Source organism: Cinclus cinclus, chromosome 1, assembly GCF_963662255.1.
Source record: "Cinclus cinclus chromosome 1, bCinCin1.1, whole genome shotgun sequence".
In the NCBI taxonomy this organism is placed as follows: Eukaryota; Metazoa; Chordata; class Aves; order Passeriformes; family Cinclidae; genus Cinclus; species Cinclus cinclus.
The window spans coordinates 75,689,883-75,702,412 of NC_085046.1; the positions used below are offsets into that span (position 1 = coordinate 75,689,883).

The 12,530-nt window shown below is 35.0% G+C and overlaps 1 protein-coding gene across 2 annotated transcripts in view; it reads left to right on the top strand.

Moving 5' to 3' along the window:
- Positions 1-12,530, top strand: part of CDH12 (cadherin 12) — a 150,739-nt gene that overhangs the window by 25,800 nt on the left and 112,409 nt on the right. For both annotated transcript variants that reach the window (XM_062499222.1, XM_062499309.1), the window contains exon 2: positions 7,223-7,517. In XM_062499222.1, the coding sequence (XP_062355206.1) occupies positions 7,223-7,517 (295 nt within the window). The remainder of the gene's footprint in view (positions 1-7,222; positions 7,518-12,530) is intronic.

Here is a 12,530-nt window from a genome sequence, read left to right on the forward strand (position 1 = left end):
TAAAGGGAGTACCAGTGCTTTCACAGGTGTAGCTCAAAACAGGCCAACTGGTGCCAACTCAAATATTCATTAATAAAAAGTGATGTCTTCCACAGGCTCCTTCAACTCAGAAGATTATTTACCACAGATTTCAGGTACATGGTAGCGAAAAGATCACATCCATGTATGAGGACACATGGAACAACCTCACTTTTCCCATGTGATGCATTAAGGGTTTTGAATTGTGAGGGTTTCACATTCAATCCCCTGCTCAGTTCCTGTCAAATACGTTGAAAAATTCTAAAGTTATCAAACTTTAATAATATGGTAGAATCATTTTCCACTGAGCTGTCATCAGCAGCTGCAGACTCCATTGTAGTTCATAATCCTTCAGAAGGATATATAAAATTGCACTGGATAAAGAAAAAATTGGAAGTTGATAAATTTCCTCAAATTTTGTCTCCTATTGCTGTCTAACAGCCAATACTGGAATATGTTGTTGGAACCTGTACTTATGTTGTTACTTGACAACTGTTATACCCGGAGACCTCAACAGATTGAAGTTCACATCAGCTGTCACAATTCTGCAGAACATTTCTCTCAAATGACATACAACACAACAGTGAACTGAAACCTACCAACATATGTACACAGAGCACATTGTAATATGCTGTTAGAGGAGATGAGTAAGAATAATTTAATTTTTAAAATTACTTCTAATGTTGATTCTTGCATTAAAGTTGAAGAAGGTGGACCAGATCACAGTGTTTCAATATGCCTCATCTCCAGCTGAAATGGTGATGCAGAAATAATCATCAGAAATCTATGCAACTTGTAAGTTACATGTATAATTGCTTGCATAATTAAATTATATTAAGATATCATTGAGAAATTTTAATTCTTTCAATGTACTACTAAATACATAGCATTTTTCACTGGCCAATATTTTTAGGTATATGGCATTCCGTAAAAGGAATGTTGGGAGTTTTTTCACTGTGATTTTAGAAGTGTTGCTATTAAATTCCACGTAAGGCAAAAAAAATATTCATGTAGAGAAGAATTAGAAAAATAGCAATCCCCAATCCCTCAAGTGCATGATGTTGGTAGAGATGAAGATTCATCTGAACTGACGAGGTCAGGTACTGTTTTTATTCCTCTCTAATGACTCATTTGCCATCATCTTACTACTTGACAACCACACTCATTGGAAAAGTCTGCTCTGACTTAGTGTGCTTAGAATAAATCCCCATGACAGAAGAAGATAATGCTTTATTTAATTAGATAATAAATGTTTTAATTTAAGTAAAGTTCAGCTTTATTTGTGAAACAAGAGTCACTAAAGAAGGAGTAGAAAGTCTTTTTTACTTAATTACTTTTGAATATGATTGTATTCTAATCTTACTTGTACAGAAATATACTTGAAAATTCAGAACCATGTTGTCTATTTCTATTTTTACAAAAAAATAGAAGAATATAAATTCTTGGAAGCAGATATTTTACTAAACATAAAAAAGAAGACATTGAAATTCAATGAAATAAAATAATCATGATTATAAGATATGCATAGCTTACTAATTTAAATAATATTTTTTAAAATTGTGTGCATATATATATGCATACACACACATACACATCCTTTAATTGACATTTTAAATTATTGCTTGGAATTCTCATAGTACTAGGAAAGCCTGCTCACAGATGGGAGTCTCTTATAAAAGCCCTGTACAAAGCTAATAAAAATACAACTCTTCCTATTGCAAATAATTTTCAGCTTTGAAAATTCTTCTTTTCCAAATGACCTTTAAAAAAATCATTCTTTTCTCCTTTTGTTCACCTGTCCTTTACCTCATGATTTTGCAGCTAGACTGACCTATCTTAAAGGTCTTTTTTAACCTAAAGGATTCTCTGATTCTGTGATTTTAGCTGCTTCCTGCTTCCCTATACCTATTGCCATTCATATGACCCATTTGTAGTAGTGTACTAACTCCTCTCAACACAAGCTTTAGTCTGCAGTCTTGCCTGACTAATGCATGTTAACTTATTATTTAGAATATGCCCTAGGTAATCCAGACTTTTAGGATCAGGAAACATTTGCACTGACTGTGTTCTGAGCAGATTTTACCTCGTCCCTAAATGTCCTCTGCAGTGATGTGTGTGTTTGGTGGAGAGGGAAAGAAAGAGAAACCACTTTATGGATTTGATTAGCCATAATTACAATTTTTTTTTTAATTTCTCCATGTCCTGAATTAAAGTCTCTGGCACCCCCACACCCCTTTGAATCTTATGAAATTTTTCAAGGTTTATGTATTTTTAGAGGGATGGAATAAATACATTTGTGTGAAAGCTGTACATTAGATTCTAATTATCAGTTTTTAAAAGAAACTATGCAATCTGTGTAGACCATAGAGTTCTTGCCAAGAGGAATTATGTGTAGAATATTTATATTTTAAAAGGGCACCTTTCCAAATAAGAAGTCTCCAGTTTCATTTGCACCCTCCTCTCCTGTAGTGGGTATCCTTGTTCGAACACACACTTTTGCAGTAGAGATCTGCCAAAATAGTTCTGATTTGTTTTGTGTTACCTATATACAAAAATGGCCTTTTTAACTTTCCTCCGGTCAGGACATCATTCTGTGCTTTCCTTGTTAGGTAATATTGGAGTTGAATGGGTGTTCTGGTTTCTCAAATAGTTTTTGTTGCACATCCTACAAGAAAGTACAGGTGCTGGTGGCTAAAGAATGAATGGTGATACCCGGGAGTAGATGCAGGAAGAGAAAATAATGGAGTAAAGTCCTAAAATATAATGCATAAAGAAAAATGGTATAAAGATATAGATATGGGTTGTATAACTAATACTGTTGTGCAGGCAAGGAATGGTTAATGGCCTGGAACTTTTACTATTTTTTTCAGTCTAGATAGGCACTGCTATATTTAAATATAGCCTTTAAATTAATTTACTAGTAACAAATAAATTGGACAGTGGTTTTTTTTTTTTTTTCAGCCTGTGAAATTTGCAGTGGAATAAGACCTAGAATCTTAGAGTGTATCGTAAGCTAAATATATCAATTTATGGTTTTTAAGGATTCCTTGACATTTAAAACATTTTTACTTCATTCCCTACATTTTAGGAAGATGAGAAATGCAGAACAGGAAGCTGTTAACTCAAACAACAACTTTTCAATGTCTGTGTTGCTGTGAATTTAAAATCGCAGCAATCCTGGCAGATGTCATAGCCCTTGTTCTTCCATAATTTATGAGGTTATAGTGATTATTTCATTTTAAAGAAAACTATCTTGCATTTTTTTTTAGCTTTTGCTTCCAATTTTTTACCTATGTATGTCAATTTGCATATTTTCCTTTCAAAATGATTGCATTAATAAAAGTTATTGAAGTATTTAAGGAAAAGAACATGAACAGTTGAGAATCAGATGAATAGGATACTGAAGATAAAATCAGCACCATAGGATACTGAGGAACAAATACATCTGATCCATAGTCCTGCAATACTCAATTTATCTAGGAGTACAGACTCATTCTTGAAGTGCATTACCTAACGCATTTCCTGGTCCTTCATGTGATTTGAAATTATTTGCACAGGTGCATGAATTCTTGAAGTGACACAGAGCTGATAAAACTGAGTTATTGAAGCAGTAAGATCTTAATTTATTTCTCAAATACAAACAATCATACTTGTTAGAAACTGTCAGAAGAATGGAATAAATAATTTTTCCCAGGTGTGTTAGTAGTGAGTTGTTATCAACTTTTTCATCCTCTCTGAAGCAAACTAGCATTCAGCTTGTTACAGGCTGAAGCAGATTGCTAGATCACATGGACTTGTAGACTGCTTCAGTCTGGCATCTGGTGCTGAATATGATTCAAAACCACTGTCACAATTTCTTCATAGATTTATGCAATGTATCTCACAATAGTCTCCATCTTATTATTCATACTTTTTTAATCAGTCATTTCTTTTGCCATATGCGTTATTGTTTGTACACATTAGCAAGAATTATGGAATTATACATTTTTTTCTGCCATCATGGAAAAATATTCATTATTTTCTGCGCTAACAGTTTTGCTGCAAGAAATTATTAGTTTTACACTTAGGGCAGATTTACCCCAAGATCTGACACTAAACTGTTTTACTTACACAGCGAGAATAAAAGTGGAGATTTCAGCAAAGGTAAAAATAAATCCCTCACATTTCCAAGCCTCTTCTGCACTTTTAATATTCAGGATTTATCGGGAAGACATAAAATTAAGATAACCGGTGTGAATACAATCATTTGTACAACCTTGTTGCAGTAAATTCAGTTGATTCTGGAGTGTAAATACATTGTGGCGAGGGAAGTAGGTAATATCTGAGCACCTTTTCTCTTGCCCTTTATTTTTGCTGAAATAGTGGAAAACCAAGAATTAGAAAATAAGTACAAGCAAGAAGGAGAAATTGAATACAAACCCAAAGTTCCTGTGGACACAGTCAGAAAAACTAGTATTTCACAAATCTTCTGTATGTCTTTCACCACAGAAAAAAAAAAAAAAAGTATTTTCTTCCAGTGCAATACAGCTCATAGCACATAAATCAAGAAACACTAGCAAACACTTATGCTTTAGCCTAAACTGCTTTCTGGAAAATTTCAGGCATTGAAAATCAAGGGCTATTTCCTAGTGTTGCAAATACATTAATGCTAACTTCTTTCTCTTCATCCTTGTATCCAAATCTAAGCTTTGAATTTCTTTTATTGTTGGAGAATTTAGTTAATTTTAAATTAATCAATCAGCTGTTCCCCTGCAGTAATTTGACACTGTGTAATGTTGAATTGCCTCACAAATTGTGTAGTTCAGCGTGGGTTACAAATCATGCATTTGCACATTGTCCAGCAATGTCATCTAGGAAGCCTATGTAAAAATCAGCAGATCTGGTGAATAAATGCAATCTGACACATCCCAGTTAATGCAGAGCATAGCAGCTCTGCTTAAATAGGAGGAATGGTTCCTAGGTTGTACTAGCTGAGTGATACTTGTGAAGAGGTCATGGTGACTACAGTGAATACACCTGTAACTGTAGAATTGCTAAGCCTGCCAGTTGTAAACTGTTTTCTCTCCAATACATTTGGGAACAAAAACTATATTTAGTCTAGTCTTTGTACTTCAATCTTCCTTTGTCTTGGGAGCCCTTGCTTTTCCTTCTTTTTCTCCAGCTAGGAAAGCAGCTGTAATTGATTCTCTCTAGTACAATCCAAGGGCTCTGATAAAACATAGAATGAGGCCTGATTTGTTACTAGTTGAACATAAATCCTTCAGCTGGCAACCAGAAATGCACTCACCCATCTCAGCTTTAGTGCCAAATCCAATGACAGGAGTAATCTTGTCACGCTTCCCTGTTTACAAATTCCTGCTTCATAACTGCATTATTTTGCCCTGTGAGATTCTTACTTCCAGGAGTATGTATCAAGATAGTTTTCGCAGTGAAGCCCAAACAAATTTTATTTAATATAGGGACACTACTACAACATTTGCCTGGTTCCCTCTAAAAAGTTCTAACATTTTTTCTTCAAGTTTTCTTATCATAATTTTTGATTCTTTTTTTTGTTTGTTTTTTTGTTTTTTTTTCTTTCTCTTGATGTATATCTGTAAGCCTCTAAATGACAATGGAAGAAAAATACCGAGTTTTTACTGAGCAAAATATAATGACACAGCAGGAAGTTTTGAGCCACTTAAATTAAAATTATGAGGAAGAAATAGACATTAATTATCTCAGAGTGTATTATATTTTCATTTTGCAAGCAAGGAAATATTTAACACCTCAGAAGCAAGATGTCTTAGTTTAGACTGGAGACATAGTGTAAAATCACATGTGGGGGGCAGATAAACAAAAGATCAGAATTTAGTATATTCACTGAGCAAGAATGATGAGATGAAAAAATAGACAAAGACGAGACTATGTTTGTGTTCGTTCTGTGCCACAAACCATGACCTCTTCCACAGTCACAAGGACCTATTTTCAATTTCAAGTCAATAGCTATAAATGTTAGTAATTGCCTTTAACTCATTTTTTGTAGCTTAGCTTCTTGCCCCATTACCAAAACCATTTAGTTTCTCAGTAATTCATGTTATACATAATCTCCTTTCATGTCCCATGTTCCCTCTATTGTGTTTCACCTTGGGCAGTACATCATGTAAATAAAGTCTATATCCATAATCGCATTACAATTCAGCGTAAAGGAATTCACTCTTGAAAACTCCATTCTGAGTGGTGTCCATTATAGAAGATCTTTTTAGTCCTCATTAGATGTGAAAAGTGAATGAATATTTTAAAAACTATTTCGGAATCAGTGATGTAACCTTGTGTATCTTTTCAAAGTTATTACATGTATTTAAAGGATGAGTATGGAGCAGGTAAAAGTATCTGAGAAAGAAGTTTATCATACTATATTTGTACTGATTTAAAAATCCTGCATTTATAATAATATTTAAGGCCACTTTGTTGTAGGATAGACACTGATTAAAGGGACAACAACATTCAAGAAGTTAAATTCAAGGTGTTTCTTTTTTTTTAATTTTAAGTTCTTACCAGAAATCCACCAGAGTAATAGCCTGAAAAATGCATATATTGGTATTTAAAGCAGAAAATACTGAGTTCTGTACTCTTTCAAAATGAACAAGAAACTCCTAGATTCACAGTCTGCAGTGTGATTATCTCAGAAAAGACAAAAGCAAGTGATAAAATATTTGTGTAAAAGGCAGTATTTTAAGCTGTTTAGCATTTACTGTACTCATGAGGTGTATATTTTTCTTTTTTTTAAACCAAGTTTGAGTTTCAGATGCCATCAAGCTCTTGCTCTTGAAATAATTAGATCTTTCCCTTTTTCTACTCTGAAAGCCAAATGCCTGTGAAAGCTTTTGACACTCTCATGTCATCACACATTTGTTTGATGTGGCTATGGGTGATTTTATGTCCTTGGTCTTAAATTTCAGTTTATAAAAATTGTTTAGCTTTGCTTCAATGCAGTTTTAGTTACTGAACTGCAGCAAGTCTGTGCTGCATTAGGTAGGGGTAAGAGTCTCACATAGCATACTACCCACATTTTTTCCATACACTTAGAGGCAGTTAAGGACTTAAGAAATTGGTTCCTCCAAAGTCTTTTATTACATTAAAAAAATAATAAAAAAAAAATTCTGTCTAACCTAAGAAAAGCCATTAATGTTTCTGTCCTCCCTTTGTTTTCATTTTTCTTCTCAAGCTTCATTCTGACTTGGACAAGGGAGTTGGCACTGTTAAATATACCCTTTCAGGAGATGGTGCTGGCACAGTTTTCACCATCGATGAGACCACAGGAGATATTCATGCCATAAGGAGCCTAGATCGAGAAGAAAAACCTTTCTACACACTCCGGGCTCAGGCTGTGGATGTTGACACCAAGAAACCACTAGAGCCTGAATCAGAGTTCATCATCAAAGTGCAGGACATTAATGATAATGAGCCAAAGTTTCTGGATGGGCCTTATGTTGCCAGCGTCCCAGAAATGTCTCCAGTGGGTGAGTAAGAAGCTGTAAATGCTTGATAACTAATTGCATATTGCTTAATTGTCTCAATGTAATTTTCGTGCTGAGGAAAAAAAGAGAAGGATGAAATGAAAAAAACAACTTCTAAAACTTATTATTAGAAATGTTTCTAATATTCTGTGCCTAGATATACACAAATTGCAGTTTTGTTTTAGCTTTTTTTTTGCTTATTTAGAAACTTATCTTCCTGCGATATGAGATGTTAAGTGTCTGAGGGTAGGATGAGTTAAAAAAAAAAGATATTCAAGAAAGGTATGCTAAGGTCCAGGGGTCCTCCCTAATCCCAAAATTGTTATGTCACATGATGTGGTGCATTCCCCTCTCTCCCTAGTTTACATTTGCTGTTTGCTGTACAAAATTAGATTGCCTGTTTACTGTAAAGCACCTTGCCATTTAACTGGTTTTATCTTTGAGGCTCTTAAACTCCTACTGCATTTGCATGATCTCCTAATCATGCATTAAGGGGCAAGTCTTTATTCAAGTCCTGTTATACTGTGCATGCTCAAACTATTGCCCTTGCCTTGGTCACAATGCAAGAGAGTCTGCAAGAGTGGCTAAAGTTGTCAGAAACATAATTTCCAAGAAAACCTTTACTGCATCAGACTCCTAAGTTAAAAAACAAACAAACAAACAAACCAAAACAAAAAAAAAAAAAAGAAGAAAAAGATTGCCTGGGAACATGGTAAGTTTTCAAAAACCTAGTGTACAGAGGACAGAGTAATTTTCTTTTCAGAAAGTGGTAATGATACTGAAGTACTGGAATAGGTTTTTGCTTGAAGAATTTTCACAACATGAGATATATTTGCTAGAAATGACATAAAGAACATCAGTCCTGCTTTGGAGCAGAATAGGCTAAATGGACCCTTTTGGTCTCTTCCTGATGGCTGATTCTGAAGCGGTCCTGAGCAGTGTGTTTGCAACATAAGCACAGTGCTTGTGTTCTGCTGCCAGATGGCATTTTGGTTTTCCCTGCAGGCACCAGAAATTAATTTGTTCTGGGCTGGGAGTCCTTTCACTTCCCAGTGCTAGTTCCAGCTGATTGCCCTTCTCTCTCCTAAACTGTCTTTCCCCACTACTTCACAAGCCAGTACCAGCCATTTAATACTCCTGGTAGTTGTTAACAATTTTCTGAGTTTCAAGCAGAGGGATACTGTTCCCCTTCAGCTATGCACCTCAGATGTTGATATTTTTAAAGTCAATCTGGGAGGTGACAAGGTACCAATACAAGTTGCTACATAGAATTAATGAGGTAATACTTTAAATTTTGTGATAAGGAATAGTAGAATGTGATAGGATGTGATAAATGTATTATTATGTGGAGATGAAAACTGTTTGTTACATTTTGACACCTGCATCTGTTGCAAATTCAGAACATTTTTCACCGGTGAATGGTTGGTTATGATTTTTTTTTTAAAACCTGATCAGAAAGAAAAAATGGGAATCAGTGATGGTGTTTGTACAGGAAAACACAGGACCTGCATTGAGTTGCCTGCGACAATTCCTTTACTCTGTTGTTCTCCCCTATCTTTCTTTATTTCTTAAATATGTGCGTGCAGCAGAAAATTAAATGCTAACAGAACATTTACTCCGTATGAAATTCTCTTCAAGGTGTGCCATACATACATTGTGTCTTTTACATGGATGAGGAGTTGCATGACTAAATGAGATACAACTGAGCATGGTGTGTCATGCAGTCAGAATTTTAAAATAAATGCTTTTCAATTTATTCATCTTTAGGAAAAATAAAAGTAGATGTCATGGCAAAATGGATCTTCTCGGTCTTCTCTTTATTTGGTCACGTTTACTATATCTAGAAGATTTATTTGTAACAGTTAGTTTTTTCTTTTGGTTGGTTGTTTGTTTTTTTCCTCTATTAAAAAATTAAAGATGGATGAAAATTGATCAGAAAAGGCAAGGCAAGGAGAGAGTTCCCTAAATGGAAGCCTAAACTTCAATTAGTGACTACTAAAGCAATTAAGAATTTTTGCTGTTAGGTTGTCTTGCAGCAAAAATATCCAGAAATGCCTTGTCCTCTATGTGTCTGCCAGGAGATTGTGTCTTCTCTGATGTAGGTCTTGCTATTCTCTTGCTCTTTCTTATCTGTTTTTCCCTCATGCAAGCACAAATTTCTCAGAGGATCTAAAACTACTCGTTTCTATCATCAGTACCGTTTAGTTGCACCTACAGAGATGCTTAGACCTACCAGTGCCTGAGGCTGACATTGAAAATCACTTTGATTTTTCAGCTGGTGCAGCATATGGTTGTCTTGGCTTAGGAAAAACCCCAGATAAACTCTTCCTCTCATCTATGTTTTTTTAACATTTTTGTGTTCTAGTTGCCACTTTTTAATTACAAAATGTTCCAAATTTCTCTTACTATAGTTTCACAAGAGTATTTATTATAAACTGCACTCATGCACATATTTATTGGGAAGTTGTGGGAAATTCACTGAAACACTACTTTTTTCACCCTTACTTTTTTCACCTCTTATGTGAACCTGACAAGGTTGTGTCTAGTATCTTGCAGTCTTTTATTTTTTCATAGCATTTGCATGCAAAGGATTACTCAGTTTGGTACTTTATCCCAAGGTTATTGGCAATATTATTAGTAATGGTACTTTTTCGAAATTATCATGGCTACATGGTTTTCAGTTTTGTAATGTCTATGGACTTCCTAATAATTGCTGTTGCTGAATCTGGGATGGCTGAAATAATTCCATAGCATTCATCTCTGGAATCAGGGTTGCAGTTACAGTGTTACAAAAAATTGTACATCAACTGGACCTTGGCAATTTTTTACTGGAAAAAGTGCAAAAAATTGAAAATTTGTGGCATTCCCAAGATCTGGTTTTCTGCACAGAGGTATTATTAGCCATGTTTATCACAGTAGATTTTCTTAGGACTTGTGTTACTCTCTAAGCATGTTGTAGGTGGAAGTTTACTTTTTCCCTTCAAATTTACATTGAGGGCAGATTGAATTGTCTTCTACAATTTACTTTCTAAGGGTTTGGTTTTCCTTTTAATCAATCCAACTCAATAAAAAGATCATGGTACTGAGTATATTTTACTTTTTTTTCTGAAGAGATAGTTTTAGGACTGCTATTTTAAGATGATTTACTTACCAGGGTCCAAAGTCCTTCATATGCTCTTAAGAAAAAAATGTTAGAAGGATGTTTACCCATCCAAAGCCAGGATGCAAACCTATTCCATGACAATGTTTGAATGGACGGCCAGCCTTGCTCTTTCCATATTTGCACTGTAATCTGTTTTTATATGATGGAAAGACAATCACAGCCATAAACCAGAAAAATCTTCTCTTGAAAAGCCCCTTGGGTTACCAACTGTTGTGACATGGAGGCTGCTGTACCCATCTGTGATGTCCAGTGTTTCTGATAGTTTTGAAGTGGGCACAACTTCCGCTCTGTAGTGGAAGGATATCAGTGCCTCCAAAGTTGACATTGTGTTGCTCACATGGTAAATACGGTGCAGAATACTTGATAGTGAAGATTTTATTTTTTAAAGGACAATAATTTTAAATTCCCTGCAGAAAAACTCAGCAGATGGAGTCAGATTACTATGAAGAACTAATATTTTAGTAACAAAGATTGTTATGCTGTTATCTTATGCCTAGTAAGATAATTATAAACACTTAGAGCTGGACTCCTAATGTTGGTGGCTTTTTTGTGGTCTGTTTTGTTGTTGTTGTTGTCTCTTTGGTTGTTTTTTCGTGATATTGAATAGGTTTCATCAATACCTTTATTTGAAAATATTTTTTTGATTTAATATAAGTTCCAAAATGTAGAATGAATCAGAAGTTGGGATTTATCTATGAGAACTGAAAAGGGTCCCCTAATATCCCCATTTGAGTTTCTATCAGCAAAATATGTTCTCCTTAAGTATAGTTTAATCAATTGTGTTGTTGCTTCTGGCAGCTGTGCTGGCTTCAGTTGCAATATAGTTGACGTAAGCATTCAAATAAAGCTGAGTTTAAACCAAGGTTATCCCCTTATTAAAGCTATCAGTCCAGATGACTGAGAATGGGGACATAGCAGCATTAAGTACACATTCAAGGGAAGATATTATATATTTTTATATATTTATACAGAAAAATGTGCACAGGAATACATTCACTTCTGTACACATTTCATTCACTGAATATGGTGATTTTAGCAGCAAATTTATAACATCCATTGTCACAGTCTCCTAATTGTTTTCTATGGTCTTTGCATTATTCCTCTATGCTTATACATAGACCAGCTGGGGCTGTACTAAACCCATCAATTCCATGATATACAGATGTCATATGTTTTTCCACAGAATTTCATTTATACTTTTCCACTACATTACCTCTTTATTGATTAGATGGGACTCTAAAAGCTCCAGATCACCGTGGCAGACTAAAATGGTCAATGGTCATAATAGAAAGTGGGTATCAGGTTATTTTTACTGTGCTCCTCAGTTGTGCAAAGCAGCTACCTGAAGAGTGTAATGCATTTGCTTCCCAAGCTACTGCCAGTGTGAAAATAGTCTTCATAAATTTTCTGGCAGTTTTCCTGCTGGAGTGAATACTTAATTGGCTTTTATTTAAGTATTGGCTTACATTTGGACATTCACAATGGAACATATATATACATCCACAAAGGGAACATATTTTTAATATATCCATCTATGTGGTTTCATGTGCAAGAATCATAATATGTAGAAAACTAACTTGGTGAAGTGGTGGGTAATAACCTGCACTTTGGTTTGGCTCAGCTTAGCACAGTGTGCCTGAGTTTAGCCTGAAGCCTACAGTGAGCAGAGGCTGGGGAGGGAAGGACTACAAGGCATTGGAGCAAATGTTGAATGAGCCTGCCTTTGATATGGATTCCTAGCTGTTGGTGACATATTTTGAAGGGCTTCCAAAAGCTTACCTAGCCTCTTGGGAAGACATTACTTTGGGAACCCATTGAGAACAGAGGTACTTTTGAATGGCCTTATACATGCT